The 13,150-nt window shown below is 56.0% G+C and overlaps 1 protein-coding gene across 1 annotated transcript; it reads right to left on the reverse strand.

Annotated features, from left to right (window-relative positions):
* Positions 1-1,201: 1,201 nt before the first annotated feature.
* Positions 1,202-12,307, reverse strand: XYLT2 (xylosyltransferase 2). The gene is made up of 11 exons (XM_057379369.1): positions 12,141-12,307; positions 6,858-7,329; positions 6,228-6,403; positions 5,714-5,916; positions 5,226-5,306; positions 4,849-5,065; positions 4,304-4,480; positions 3,257-3,519; positions 2,962-3,157; positions 2,231-2,564; positions 1,202-1,864 (listed from the first exon to the last, which is right to left on the reverse strand). Exons 1-11 carry the CDS (start codon positions 12,291-12,293, stop codon positions 1,542-1,544), a joined length of 2,595 nt encoding a protein of 864 aa, XP_057235352.1. The 5' UTR covers positions 12,294-12,307; the 3' UTR covers positions 1,202-1,541.
* Positions 12,308-13,150: the final 843 nt, after the last annotated feature.

Genomic DNA, 13,150 nt, shown 5'->3' on the forward strand with positions numbered 1-13,150 from the left:
TGGAGACTGGGAGTGTCAGACCTGCCGGGCAGAGAGAGCCGGGACACAGGAGAAAAGTGAGGATGGCACAGATCCATGGAGACAGCAAAACCCCACCAGCTCCCAAGACCCTGCCTTGAGCAGAGGGTTGGGCCAGACAGGCTCCAGTTTGTCCACAGCTGTGAAGTGTCTTCCCAGGGTGAAACAAAACCCAGACTTCTCCAGGCACCAACAGTCTTGGAGAGAAGAATGTTGGAGGCAGACCCCAAGGACATCCTGGGGAGACTGCAGGGAAGGGGGATGCTCCAATGCAACCCTTCCCAAGAGGAGGTGGCGCCTCTTTCCTCTGGAGCAGTGGGAAGCAGGAACAGTGGACGGCAGAAGTTGCTCGCCAGAYCTYGTCTCGCCTCTTTGCTTTTTKGSCMRRSRARSMMMRKMRGKYCCMARRRSYTYYKSCSRMMMAGGAGAAAAKWAAAGGTCGGGCCAGGAAGCTGTGGCACGGGGCAGCTCTCCAGGCACGGCTCATCCGCAGCAGGACGTCGGCCCCRTGGATGATATTTTGGCAGGGAATCAGGGCGTCCTTTTGCTGAAGTGGAGACAGAAGTGGCGGGGTCTACAGCGGMTTTTTGGACTTGAACCACACACCCCGCTCACTGTCACACAACACACCAGGGCTCCAGACGTTTGGCACAGCTGGGCAGCTGCCCCACAACCTGGGGGCARCCCTGCCCCAGGCCAGCAGGCTACAGGTCGCCAGCAGCCCCCAGCAGGAAATGGGCAAATGGCAAAACAATAATAATAATWAWTAATAATAAWAAAAATATGTAAACGACCCAGCACCCTGTCCTGCAGCACCAGGACACCCAAGAGAACAAGRTATGTTACAGTCTGAGGGGAGATGGAGACACAAGGACTTCCCGGCCAATGCGGGGTCTCGTCTCTATTGCACTTTGCATCATATATATATTTCTATATATATATTTATAAAAATACAAACTAAAGGGCTGGGGTGGAAGGGATGAGATGCAAGCCCTGGGCCAGCAGCAGCTCTGTGCACATGGCAGGTTTTGACCCATTCAGCTTCTGCCTGTCCCCAGTCCCTTGTCAGCCCACTAGGGCAGCAGCCAGTACCAAGGGCTCATGGTGCCAGGTTCTAGCCCGGGGCTGGGCAGAGTGCTGAGCTGGTCCAGAGCCTGCCCACCCACCAGCCATCCCTCCCTCCCTCCCTCCCACATCACCCTTTCCTGAGGCTCCAAGGCCTGGAGTAACAAACACACAGCTCTTCCCAGGCACCGGCCATGCCCTCATAGGGATGAGCACTCTAGCATGCTCTCCCTGGCCAACAAGGACTCATTCCTGGGGAGATGGGCAAGACCCACCTCATGCCCCTCCCTCTGYCCAAAATACCCCACAGGAGGTTTTCCCCTGCCTGGAGGTTCCTGTTTTCTTTTCCTCGAGTGACTACGGTGCAAATGGCACAGGGTGATGTAGTCCAGAGACACCCCCCACAGCAGAAATGGAGGATGCTCCTTGCTCCCAAAGCAGCCCTCCGGCTGCTCCTGCTACCTCAGCCGCCCGTCRGGTTTGACAGGCCCCAGTTCCGATTTGGGGTCCGGGGAGAGGGAGCTCCAGGAGGTTTTGCTGCAGATCTCCAGGGATATGCAGGCCGAGGGGCTGCTGACACAGACGTTTGCCGYGGTCCAGAAGGTGCTGATGGCAGCATCTGCCCAGTCCTCCAGCTCCTTGCCCGTCAGCCGCGCCTTCTGCACCGCGTCCTCCTCCGCCGCCTCGGAGCGCGGCAGGTTGAGGATCCCCCCCAGGCCCTGGAAGTTCTGGTCCATGTACTCATTGCGTGGGGGGCCACCATGCAGCCAGTTGCTGTCATCTGGGCAGGACAGGGAGAGAAGAGAGAGGGGATGAGCACTGCAGCAATGTTCTGGCACTCTTACAGGTCCTATCCCCACTCTGCTGAGGCACAGCACTCCATCTCTATGCAAYCCCAGCTCCCCTCCAGCACAAAGCAAAAGGATGTTGCTGCAGGAAGGACYTGACTGACCTGCCAACAAGCCCACCACAGCTGACCAGGGAACAGYCCAGTATAAGGATTCATATGGGGAAGGGGACACCAGTGGAAGGAGGGCTCCTGCCTGGTCACCAGCTGCAGTCCAAGGGCCAGCACAGGAGGAAGAGCTTTGGACTGCTCATAGAGAGAGACCCTCCCAGCCAGCCCCAAACTTCAGAGCATCCTCACCTTTCCTGAGAGGCTGCTTGCGGTTGAAGGTCTGGGGCACCACCAGGAACTGGTTCTCCCCCAGAGGCTCCCAGAACTGGAGGAGGCGGATGGTCCAGATGCCAGGGCGCAGGGGGTGATTGAGGGGGGGCTTGTACTGGGTGAACTCTGCCTCTGCATCCACTGTGATGTCGTAGGAGGCGGCAATGACGTAGGTGGGGTCGATCCACACCACCGTGGCTGTCAGGTTGGGGCCCCGGGACCACTTCTGCATGGCCACCGGCTCGTCAAAAGGCCCCATCAGGCCTCCAAAATTGCGGAAGAGTCTTTCCTTGGGGTCCCACTCCGTGCCCACCTGGAGGGACAGGAGACACAAGCAGTGGAGACACTGGGCAAGGAGACACTATCAGCTGGAGTTTTGTTTCACCTCCCCAAAACAGAGAACATATAAACCTTGGAGTCCAAGCAATGGACAGCCCACCCTGCATGGATCATACGGCAGCTCTAACTCAGCTGTGAAAGCCGTCTGGCAGCTGCAGGCACTGGGCACTGCAGCCTCTGCTGCCCCTGAAAGATCCCCTGCAGGCCCGCTCTACAATGACCAGCTTGACACAAAGAAACCAAAATCCTGAAGGTTTGTTCTCAGATGCAACAGTAGCACTGTGTCTCTCTGTCCCAGTGGCATGCAGGTCAGGGAGAGGARGAAGGGCAAAAAGGTGTGGGAAAGCCAGGGTGGAAAGTGCCCCATTTACCTCAAGGTTTTGCAAGCGGTTTGCCTGCCCTCCATGGCCTGACAGCTTCAGAGCTCCTTGGGGCATCATCCACACCTCCAAGGACTCTGCCTGCCCAGTTGCCAAATTCTGCACTTCCTGCATCACCAGGTAGCCCTGGAAACGGTCGTCATAGAAATATAAGTGCACACTGGAGGGGAAGCCTCGAGGCTCAAATCTGGAGAGACAAAGAGAGATTGCACATCTGAGCATCAGCATCCTCCCAGCAGAAGGCCACCACCTGGAGCCTGGATTGAGACCACAGCAAATACCCCACCTGCAGAGCTTGTCAGCCTTGGCTGCCGGTGTGGATGCAGCTTTGTGGAGCCCCAGCCTGGAGAAGGCTGTGTAGAAGGTGAGGGTGACATCGCTGAGGCCACTGAGCCCATCAACACGGTCGTAGACATTCTCCCAGTAGGCCTTGAGGGCCGGTGTGTTCGGGGGGTAGCTGCCGTAGAGGTGCGTGTCCAGGATCTCCAGCACCTCCTGATTCACCGTCGACTCAAACTTGCGGGCGAAGAAGGTGGGTCTGGAGAGTTGCTGGAAGAGCACAGGCATTTCTGACAGTGTTGGCTRMACCCMYTCTGCCCTCCCACTCCAGCAGGATSCATCCTGCCCACTCTGAGGGCACAGGCTAAGGAGCAGCACAGCACAGCCAGCCTGAATGTGGGATCCTCTATGACAGGATCAGTGGGAGCACACCGAAGTTACTGGTAATGCAGATGCGTTCCCATCTCTCTCACTGGCTCCCCCTTTCCATGCCCAGAAGCAGCCATGTGTCACACAGTTCCTTCACTGCAATCTATTCTGCAGGCTCCTGCCCCACAGAGCCGCTGTGGAGCCCTGCATGAGCAGCCTGTAGGAACAGGGCCCTGGGCAAGCCTGGGACTGCTGGAAAATCCTGCCACAACTGCACTTTTCAGGGCTGGCTCTATCTCCCCCAAACCTYTTGTGTTCAGTCCACATCCCCATGTGGGAGATGTTTTATCACAAGGCATTTTGACCTGCCAAAGAAACAGACCTCTGAAGGGGTTTTACTAAAAAGGTATTTGCCCCAAGTGATAGGTTTGAAGGGAAAGAGAAGGAAAACAGGAGAGAYGGTCTGGGAATAGGAGCAATGCTGCAAACAGAAGCCTGGCTGCAGGGCAGAACAGTCAGATTAACCCCACCGCCTGTTTACAGACACATCTACACTGAGCCCCAGAGCAGCTTGTGGGGACATGCASAGCAGCTGGCACTGCAGCCTGGGATGCCCACAGGGTAGCTCAAAGAGGAGACAGGGAGGAGGGGAGAGAGTGGGAAGAGAAAGGAGGATCTTTTTCACCTGTAGCCGAAGGAAGTCCTGGGGTTTGAAGTCATTTGGGGAGCACCCGCACCAGTCGACTATGTGTTTATATTGGCACTTACAGCCCAGCTTCCGGTTCCAGTTGGTCACTCGGAGGTTGTTATCGACCAGCGTCTCACAGGCGTGGCTGTTCTCCAGGACTGTGTGGAAGAAGGACTGTGCAGAGGAGAGAAGAAACAGAACACCCAGTGGGATGGGGGACTGGTGGTTGATGGAGACCCTCAGCCATAGAAGAAAAGGACAGACCTCAACTGATCCTGAACAGAAACCTGTGTGTTCCCAGCACAGGGCCACACTTAAGGCACCAGGCTCGCACCAGTCCTTATTTGGACGGGGCARTATGTAAACAGGACCTCTGACCTCTTCCCTCTTTCATACCCAAGTCTGGAAAAGGGGAGGCAYAAAGCTGCCTGAGCAGAACAAGCAACACTCTTTGCAGCTACCCAGAGCAAGGATGAAGTGGGACAGCRATGTTAAACACAATGGGAAGAAAATCTGACCCGTGGCCCACAACCAGCACCCACCTCAGCTGGCAGGAGTGTGTAGGTGTAGAATTGGCGCAGCTGGGACACCAGCTGGTCATCAGCATAGACCACATATTCCACAAAGCTGCGTGTCAGCGAGAACCAGTCAGAGCCCCCATCCACCACGATGCCCTCGGGGATGTGGCGTTCACCCAAACGCCACATGTGGGAGTCACACTCGTGGAACAAGCGGTCCAGGCCCTGCTTCTTGATAAACCTGGGCATGGGGATGAGGATGAGGTGTTAGAAGTGTCAACCGCTTTGCAAAGTGCAGCTACATGCAGAACATCCTCTCTCTGCTGCAGGTGTTTCAGTTCTTTTCTAAAATCACTCCTATTCTGTTTCTCTAGTTCAGCTCTGCCTCTATATGAGATTACCTGGCATTGTCTCGGCCATGGGACTTCAGAAAGTTCTTATCTCGGTATTTGGACAGGAACATCACCAGCTCATCATTGGTCCTGAGGTGCAAATTAGGAATCATTAATGCCCCTGGGGTGAACCAGTCAGTAAACATTAATTCTGCAAGAGCCATTAGGCACAAGAAGCCYAAAGCTGCTGACTCAAACGCTTGTCCCACTGCTGGGCAGACAGAGACGAAGCCTCTTCGCTGTCTGGCGCCTCACATGCATGTTCCCGTGCAACACCCAGACCACAGGAAAAAACAGCCTCCGAGGTACTGGCTGGGCTGCTCTGCACACATGGGACCAGCCTGGCCCTGGAGCATCATCACCAGCATGTGGGTGTGGGTGCAATCTCCAACCCCATCTCCCTCAGCTCCCTGCTCCTCCTTGCTCCTCCCAAGTCCGCTGCAGCATCACACAGCCCAACACCTGCAGCACCCTCCCCTGTCCCAGCAAAGTCTAACCTCGTGGGGTAGTCAGTGGCACTCAGGTTGATGAAGAAGTCCCAGGGCCACTCGGACAGTTCCAGCAGGTCCTTCATGCTACGCAGGTACATCTTCAGCAGGCTGGCACCTCCCCAGATGGTCACCATGCGCCAGGGTGTCACACGGATGTTGGGATAGTGTCGGGCCAGCTCCACGGCCTCGCGATGGAGGTAATTGGAGCGCTGCCAGGGAACATGGCTCACCCTCAGCAAGGAGTTCATCCTCCTGGGGCTCTGCTTTCTTTGCCACCATCTTGGGGTCAGCCCTTGCAGCAGCCTCCACAGTAAGGGAAGCAGCAAGCAGAATAGGGAGAATAGATCCTGCTTCCATGGGGTTGCAGAAATAGGGGCAGGAGGATCACAGCTCCATAGCAGTGAGGACTAATCCTATCCAGCCACTTTCCCCACTCACGACTGTGCGTGCTCTAGCTCTGCTCTCTCTCCCAGTGACGGATGGAGCAATTAGTGCCCACCCCCTCACCCCTACCACACACCTTGTCGACATGGATGTAGAAGAAGTGCTGCTGGTGGTACACGGCCTTGATGAGCCGCTTCAGCTGGCGGATGGCCCTGCCGTGCACCACCAGCATGTAGGCGATGCGCACRGGCTTGCTGGGGGGCCCCTGCTGCAGCCGGCTCTCGTCCCACTGGATCACAGGGCTGACCTTGCCTGCACGGGGAGGGAGAGGGCTGTCAGCCACTCCAGGCCTTGGCACCCACTGCCTGGAGCTCCTGAACAAGGCAGGGGACAGCAGAGAAGCACGCAGCTTCGGGCAAACCCCAAAGTGCTTGTGGTGCCAGGGCATGGTGGCAGACACAGCCCCTTGTGTTATGCTGATGGGGGCTTTGGGAAAGGGGGTGTTCTGAAGTGCTTCCAATCAGAAAATGCAGCTGGGCCTGGCTCTGACCCTGCAGCACTGCAGGCTGGGATGAACAGCCCAACTTAAGAAGGCTGGCACAGCTTTGATTGGATTACAGAGGCAGCAGTAATCTGGGAATCAGTGACAGATTGAGGCCACTGCTTGCCAGGTGGGACAGTTCGGTGACATAAGGAAGGTGGCCTACRTGCCCTGCTGGGATACTCCCGATGCCCAGGGTGACCACGGAACCCCCACAGGACTCACCTGAGAGCTGGCAGTGGCGAGGCACGGACTGGGGCATGAGGCTGCCGGCCCGGTGCAGACACACCACGTTGGCGATCTCCTGTTGGCACTGTTTGCTGCTGGCCCGGGCCAGCGCCGACAGGGCGTCTTTGCCCGTGATTTCGCACTTGGGGGTGAAGCTGTTCTCGGTGGGCTGGGGAGCCCCCTCCACRCTGCCCGTGTCACCCTGCTGGAAGATGGCCAGCTGGGCCTCCCCRCGCAGATCCGTCAGGTTCCTGTGGCTGGAGGAGTCCGGCATGGCTGGCAGCCTCCAGCCCGGTTTGTGCCTGGCCGTGACGGCTCTCACCACCTTGGACACCATGGCCCCGGGGCTGTCCGGCCGGCCCCGCCATCGGCCGTGCTTCCGGCTGGCACTGCTGCGGCGCCCGGCAGAGCTGTCCGAGTCCTTGGAGCCATCGCTGCTCTCAGGAAACCCAGCCTTTTTCTGACGCTCCTGTTGAGGGTCCATGTGGATGCAGAAGAGAGGACAGGCAGCATTAACTCAGGCCTGCTTCCCCCTGGCTCTGCCAACACCCTCCTCAGAGCACTCATGTTCCCAGTCCCCACAGAGCTGGATGCTGCAGCATGGCAGGTGCTCCAGCAGCAACCRCTGTGCAACAAAGGACATCACATAGCCTCTTCACCACCCAAAAACCCAGGCTAAGACCCTACAGCACTCCCCTGCCTATGCCCTCATCATGGGAAAAGGATCCTGTACTCCAGCAAGGGATACCTTGATTTGTCAACCCCATCACAGCCAGAAGGTCTCACTCTCTGTGGTTTAACTGCAGACCAAATGGCTACAGTGGTCGTGTCCACACCAGTCACCCTCCCAGGTCCTGCCCATGCAGGGACATCCCTGAAGCTGGAGATAAGCACTGGGCTGTACTGGCCAGTGGTGGTTATTTCAACAGGAGATATCTGGACCAGTTCTTCCCTCCCATGACCACGCTGTGAACCCAAGCCCAGCACAGCCAGAGTCCCAAGTGGCTGAGCTGCACTCTCTGGGCTGAAAGCASCAGACAGGAATTGACCGAGGCTCCCTGCACTGGGCTGGGGAAGGCATTGCCATCACCACCTTCCCTACAAATCCAGTCACAAAYCCTCCCGTGGAGCCAAGCAGATACGTAAAGGGAGCAATTAATTACGCTTCGTTACTTCTGCCAAGCTGGCTGACCAGCACAAACAGCCTTGGGGAGAGCAGGAAGCTGGGAAGTTTGGATGCCACACTCGTGGGAAAGAACTTTCCCAGTGAGTGGTACCAGTGGGGTTGGGGCCATGTGCCCCAGCCCACCGCAGGCACTCCCAGATGACAGGCAGGSAGCTGCCTGCTCCAGCCCRGCCTCCCAGGGCCTCTCAGAGCACCCCCAAACCCTGACTGCCCAGCGGCCGTGCCAGGCACCACAGGGAGCTGTAAGGAACATCCAGGGGAATTCCTGGGCAGCAGCATCTCATGAGGATGGACAGATGCCTCACAAGGACAGCAGGATGAACTAGCTCCCAGCACAAGACTCCCCACTGGGTGTAGCTGCTGGGAAGGTCACAGCCAGGAGAAAGCACACAGTGAAAAGGCTGGAAAGCATTTGGTGTGATCTGCCCCTTCCAGAGTCCCCAGCTACCCATGCTGTGCTGCAAACCACGGCCAAACCACTGCTTAAATCCTGAGGGGCTGGATCAGTGGGGATCAGCCAAGTCTGCTTCCATCCAGACAGGCGTCATGGGCAGCCCGAGACAGGCAGTGAACCCTTCATTAGTCACCACACAGGACCATCTGTTCCAGAGCTATAAACCTGTTTTCCCCACGGAGCATCACAGGAGAGGGCAGCCGGGAAGCCACAAGTGAGGAGAGAGTCTCTTCCATGAGCTCAGCCCTGTTCCTACAGGATAAGACTCACTGATCCCACTGACATCCTGCACTCCCCAACATACCTGACTCTGGGGACACCCCCAATTAATACCCACCATTGGTTACAGTCGTGCTCAACCCCTGGAAGGAGCCCTGTTCCCAGCTCAGGAATGCCTGGCTGCCTTTCCCAGTGGGAAAGTCGTTAGAAGCATCACCAGCCTTTCCGGAGCTGCCAGCTAACAAACTCAAAGGTTTTTAATTACTGCACCACAGCAGAGTGATCCCTGCACCCCAGCCTGGCAGGGAACAGCTCCGGCCATGTTGTTCTGCTGTATTTAAGACCTGCAAGGGACAGTCAGTGAGGCTCCCCATCCCCTGACACACACGGATACTCCAGGCGCCAGCCAGAGCTCACTTCAAATCACAGAACGGCATCACAGAATCATTTAGGYTAGAAAGACTTGCTAAGATCATCCAACTGTTAAACCACTGTCAAGCCACCACTAAACCATGTCCCCAGGTGCCATATCAACACATCTTTTAGATACCTCCAGAGACTGTGATTCCCCCACTTCCTTACTCAGCCTGTTCTAGGGTCTGACAGCCCTTTTGGTGAAGAAATTTTCACTAATATCCAACCTAAACTTCCCCTGGTACAACTTGAGGCCATTTCTTCTTGTCCAAGGTGACACTGCCACCAAGGTGACAGAGAGCTGTCAGCTGAGTATCTACCTGCACCCCATCCCCAGCTCTGCAAGGAGCAGAGCTAACAGCACCTGATGTTCTGCAGGATTCCCTCTCTGGCTGTCGGACTCTGGTGTCTGCCACATAACAGCACTCATCAGCAAAAATCAGCACCAAAACATTCCAAAGTCACCAGAGAAATCCAGAATTAAAATGGCTGGAATCAGCCCCCCAAAAACAAGCTCTTGGCAGGAAAAGTAACAACCAACGAATCTCTTCTCTGGTAGAAAAGACATTTTATAAGAAGTTTCTCTGGTGGCCACAGCACACAGAGGACACCAACACACAGACCCCAGAGAGGTGCCACCTCCTGCCTGGAAAGACTAAGACAGGAGACCAAGTGGCTAAAACACTTCACTGCAGTGACAGATCCTCTCCTCCACCCAAGAGGAAACTTTGGGTTTGGGTTTTCCTGGTGCCAGCTCCCCACCATGAACCAAGAGCTACAGGAATRCCATGTGCTCACATGGGAGCTGTTGGTGTCACAGTGACAGAGACAGGATTGCTCTGGTCCCTCAAGCTTCCACCTGTATGGGGACACACTCATGCTGTTCACAGCAGGAATGGGAATTTCCTCTCCGTTCCAGGTATCTGGACAGGGATTATGTTGTTTGATCCCAGTAGAACGAGGTAATTTGGTTTCCAGGAGTGTTGACTTAGGTGAATGGAGACAGATCCAGTTGCTCCTGGTCTGCACCYCATAAAGCATCTGCTCAGTGAATACAGGGAGCCTGCAGGACCCCAAAATTAGGCTTGGGAAGRRAACTGATGGATCCAAGAGGCACAGMTTGCTCCACAGAGCTTCTTGGACTTGAGTGTCTTTTAYTCTCCACAGTCAGTCACAGCCCATTCGTGGTAGGGATGAGCTGTGTCCATTAGTGGTGGGAAGGAGCCATTTACTCTAGCAATTAAGAAATTCCAAACTTCCACAAATCCTTCTAGGCCTGCAAGGTCAGACTCTCCTGGGAGTGTTCCTCTGACTTTACCAGAACTGCCCTTAGGGGAATGGTGTCTCCTCTAGGTCTGGCCAAAATCAGAAGCTGCAAGAGGGCACAGAAACAAAGAGCTTTGCATTTTATAAGAAATTAAGGCTAATTGGACTTTTCCCAGCCTGCTAATGGGTTTGGGATGTCCACGAAGTTAAGGATTGTGTTTGTTTTCTCCAAAGAGGCTTGTCAATTCCCAGGCGGTGAAGCAACCCCTCTCTAGAAAAGGGGACTCATGGCCAAACTCGTCAGCTGCCCAGCTCAGTTTTGGGATGAGACATGGGGAAACCAGGCAAGAAATGAGCCAGCCCAGGAGGCTGTGAAGGGCAGGAGCAGAGAACAGCAGACAAGCAGTGCAGGATGGTGCAGAGGCAAGGAGAAGCCGGGACGGGTGAAGTAATTTGATCAAGGTCACAAAACAGGGGAAGGAGCAGTTGGGCACTCCTTGGAGCCAGATCAGTCTGCTCTCACACCGCCAGTGCCTCCAGATCACGATCCTCTCCTTGCCACATTCATTSCCTGGTTCTGTGCTGGTGATGGGTGTATGGCAGCACATGAGGGTGCTCATGGCCATTCCCTGTGGCCCAGGAGAAGGCCTGAGGCTGGGAATTCACCTGCTGAGTGAGTGGTGTCACCTTAGAGACCTTCCCCACTACAAGGGGCTGCCCTGTTCCCCTTCTCACCTCTTTSCTCTCAAGGAAAGCTGTCTAGACCTGCTGACCATGGGATCACCCTCCACACAAAGCCACTCGTTCACCCAGACATAGCGGACTTGGACACAGTCTGGGCAGTTCCCAACACATAGAAAAATACAAATAAATAATCCAGGGAGCAGGAGCTTTGTTTGAAGGTGGTAGCAATGTGTTTCAGGGTCCTCCTTGATACCTGCTCTGTGTCCGACCTTGGGCAAACTCCTTCACTAGCCCATGCATCAGTCTCCCCACGCTCACAAGAAAGAATTGACACATTTGGCCTTGGCAGAGTGTTCTGGTATAAAGACATCTGTGACTTCAAAAGGTCCTTGTACTCTCCCACTTCACAGGGAACAGCTACAAAGCAACTGATACAAACTTCCCAGCTCTCTGCAGTCAGTATTTTCTGGTTTGAGTGGCCCCAATCTCAGCTTCCCACAACATTCCCCAAACTACAGAAAAGTCCAAGAGCCCCATCAAGCCCTCCACACTCCCCACTCACTGCCAGACCCCAATGAACCTCCCTTGGGCCACAAGCTCCCCTTCTCAGGAGCAGTAACCCTGCACTGCTGCAGCCAGAGGCCCCCAGGCGACATCCCATTGCCCACCCCACAGCCAACACCTCCAGCAGCGTGGGACTGCAGGAGCCCCCACCCCTGGAACCCCATTCCGGGTCGGGGCCTTGCCAACACCACAGAGCGCAGCCCCATTGTCCCCTCCGCAGCTCCTGAGCAAAGGGACACTCCAGGCCCTAGGGCACTGYCCCTCCCGAGGGCTCCCCCTCACAAGCCCCCTCCCAGCACCCATCGCCCTCCCATGACCCTCCCTTCGAGCCCCTCAGGCCTCCTGTTTCCCCCGCCGTCCTCAGCCCCCTCACAGCCCCCCGAGCCCCTTTATCGCCCTCCCTCAGCACCGCTCGCCACCCTCTTACCGCCCCCCTCCCCTCACCGTGCCCCCGGCAGGCCCCGGGCCGCCCACCCCCCCTCCCGCGGCGCACCTCGGCCGGGCCCTCCTCGTCGAGGCCGGCGGAGCTCCAGAGGACGAGCCCCTGCAGCAGGAGGATGGCGAGGGCCGTGGCGGCCGCCAGCCGGTAACGCCGCACCAGCTTCCGCGCCCGCCCGCCGGCCACCATCGCCCCGCCGGCCACCATCGCCCGCCGCGCCGCCGCCGCCACCGCGCATGCGCGGGCACGGGAGGGGCGGGGCCTGGCGAGGGGCGGGGCCAGGGGCGGGGCCAGAGGGGGCGGGGGCGGGGCCGTGAGAGAATGGATGGGAGTGCACGAGTGTGAGTGTGAGAATGAATGAATGTGAGTGTGAGTGTGAGTGAATGAGTGTATGAGTGTGAGTGTGAGAATGAATGAATGTGAGTGTGAGTGTGAATGAGTGTGAGTATGACAGTGTGAGTGTGAATGTGAATGAATGAGTGCACGAGTGTGAGTGTGAGAATGAATGTGAGTGTGAGTGACTGTGAGTGTGAGTGTGACAGTGTGAGTGTGAATGTGAATGAGAGTGAGGGTGAGAATGAATGAATGTGAGTGTGAGTGAATGAGTGTGAGTGTGAGTGTGAGAATGAATGAATGTGAGTGTGAGTGTGAATGAGTGTGAGTATGAGAGTGAATGAATGTGAGTGTGAATGAATGTGAGTGTGAATGAACGAGTGTGGGTGAGTGTGAGTGTGAATGAGAGTGTGAGTGTGAGTGAATGAGTGTATGAGTGTGAGTGTGAGAATGAATGAATGTGTGAGCGTGAATGAGTGTGAGTATGAGTGTGAATGAATGAGTGTGGGTGAGTGTGAGAGTGAATGAACAAGGGTGGGTGAATGTGCGAGTGAATGAATGTGAGTGTGAGCGTGAATGAGCAAGTGTGGGTGAGTGTGAGAGTAAGAGTGAATGAATGTGAAAGTGTGTGAATGTGAATAAATGAGGGTGGGTGAGTGTGAATGAGTGTGAGCATGTAAGGGAATGTGGAAGTAATCAATGTGAGTCAGTGAATGAAGCTGAGTGTGAGT

Source organism: Malurus melanocephalus, unplaced genomic scaffold (assembly GCF_030028575.1).
Source record: "Malurus melanocephalus ecotype Western Australia unplaced genomic scaffold, MMel_1.1 scaffold_403, whole genome shotgun sequence".
NCBI lineage: Eukaryota > Metazoa > Chordata > Aves > Passeriformes > Maluridae > Malurus > Malurus melanocephalus.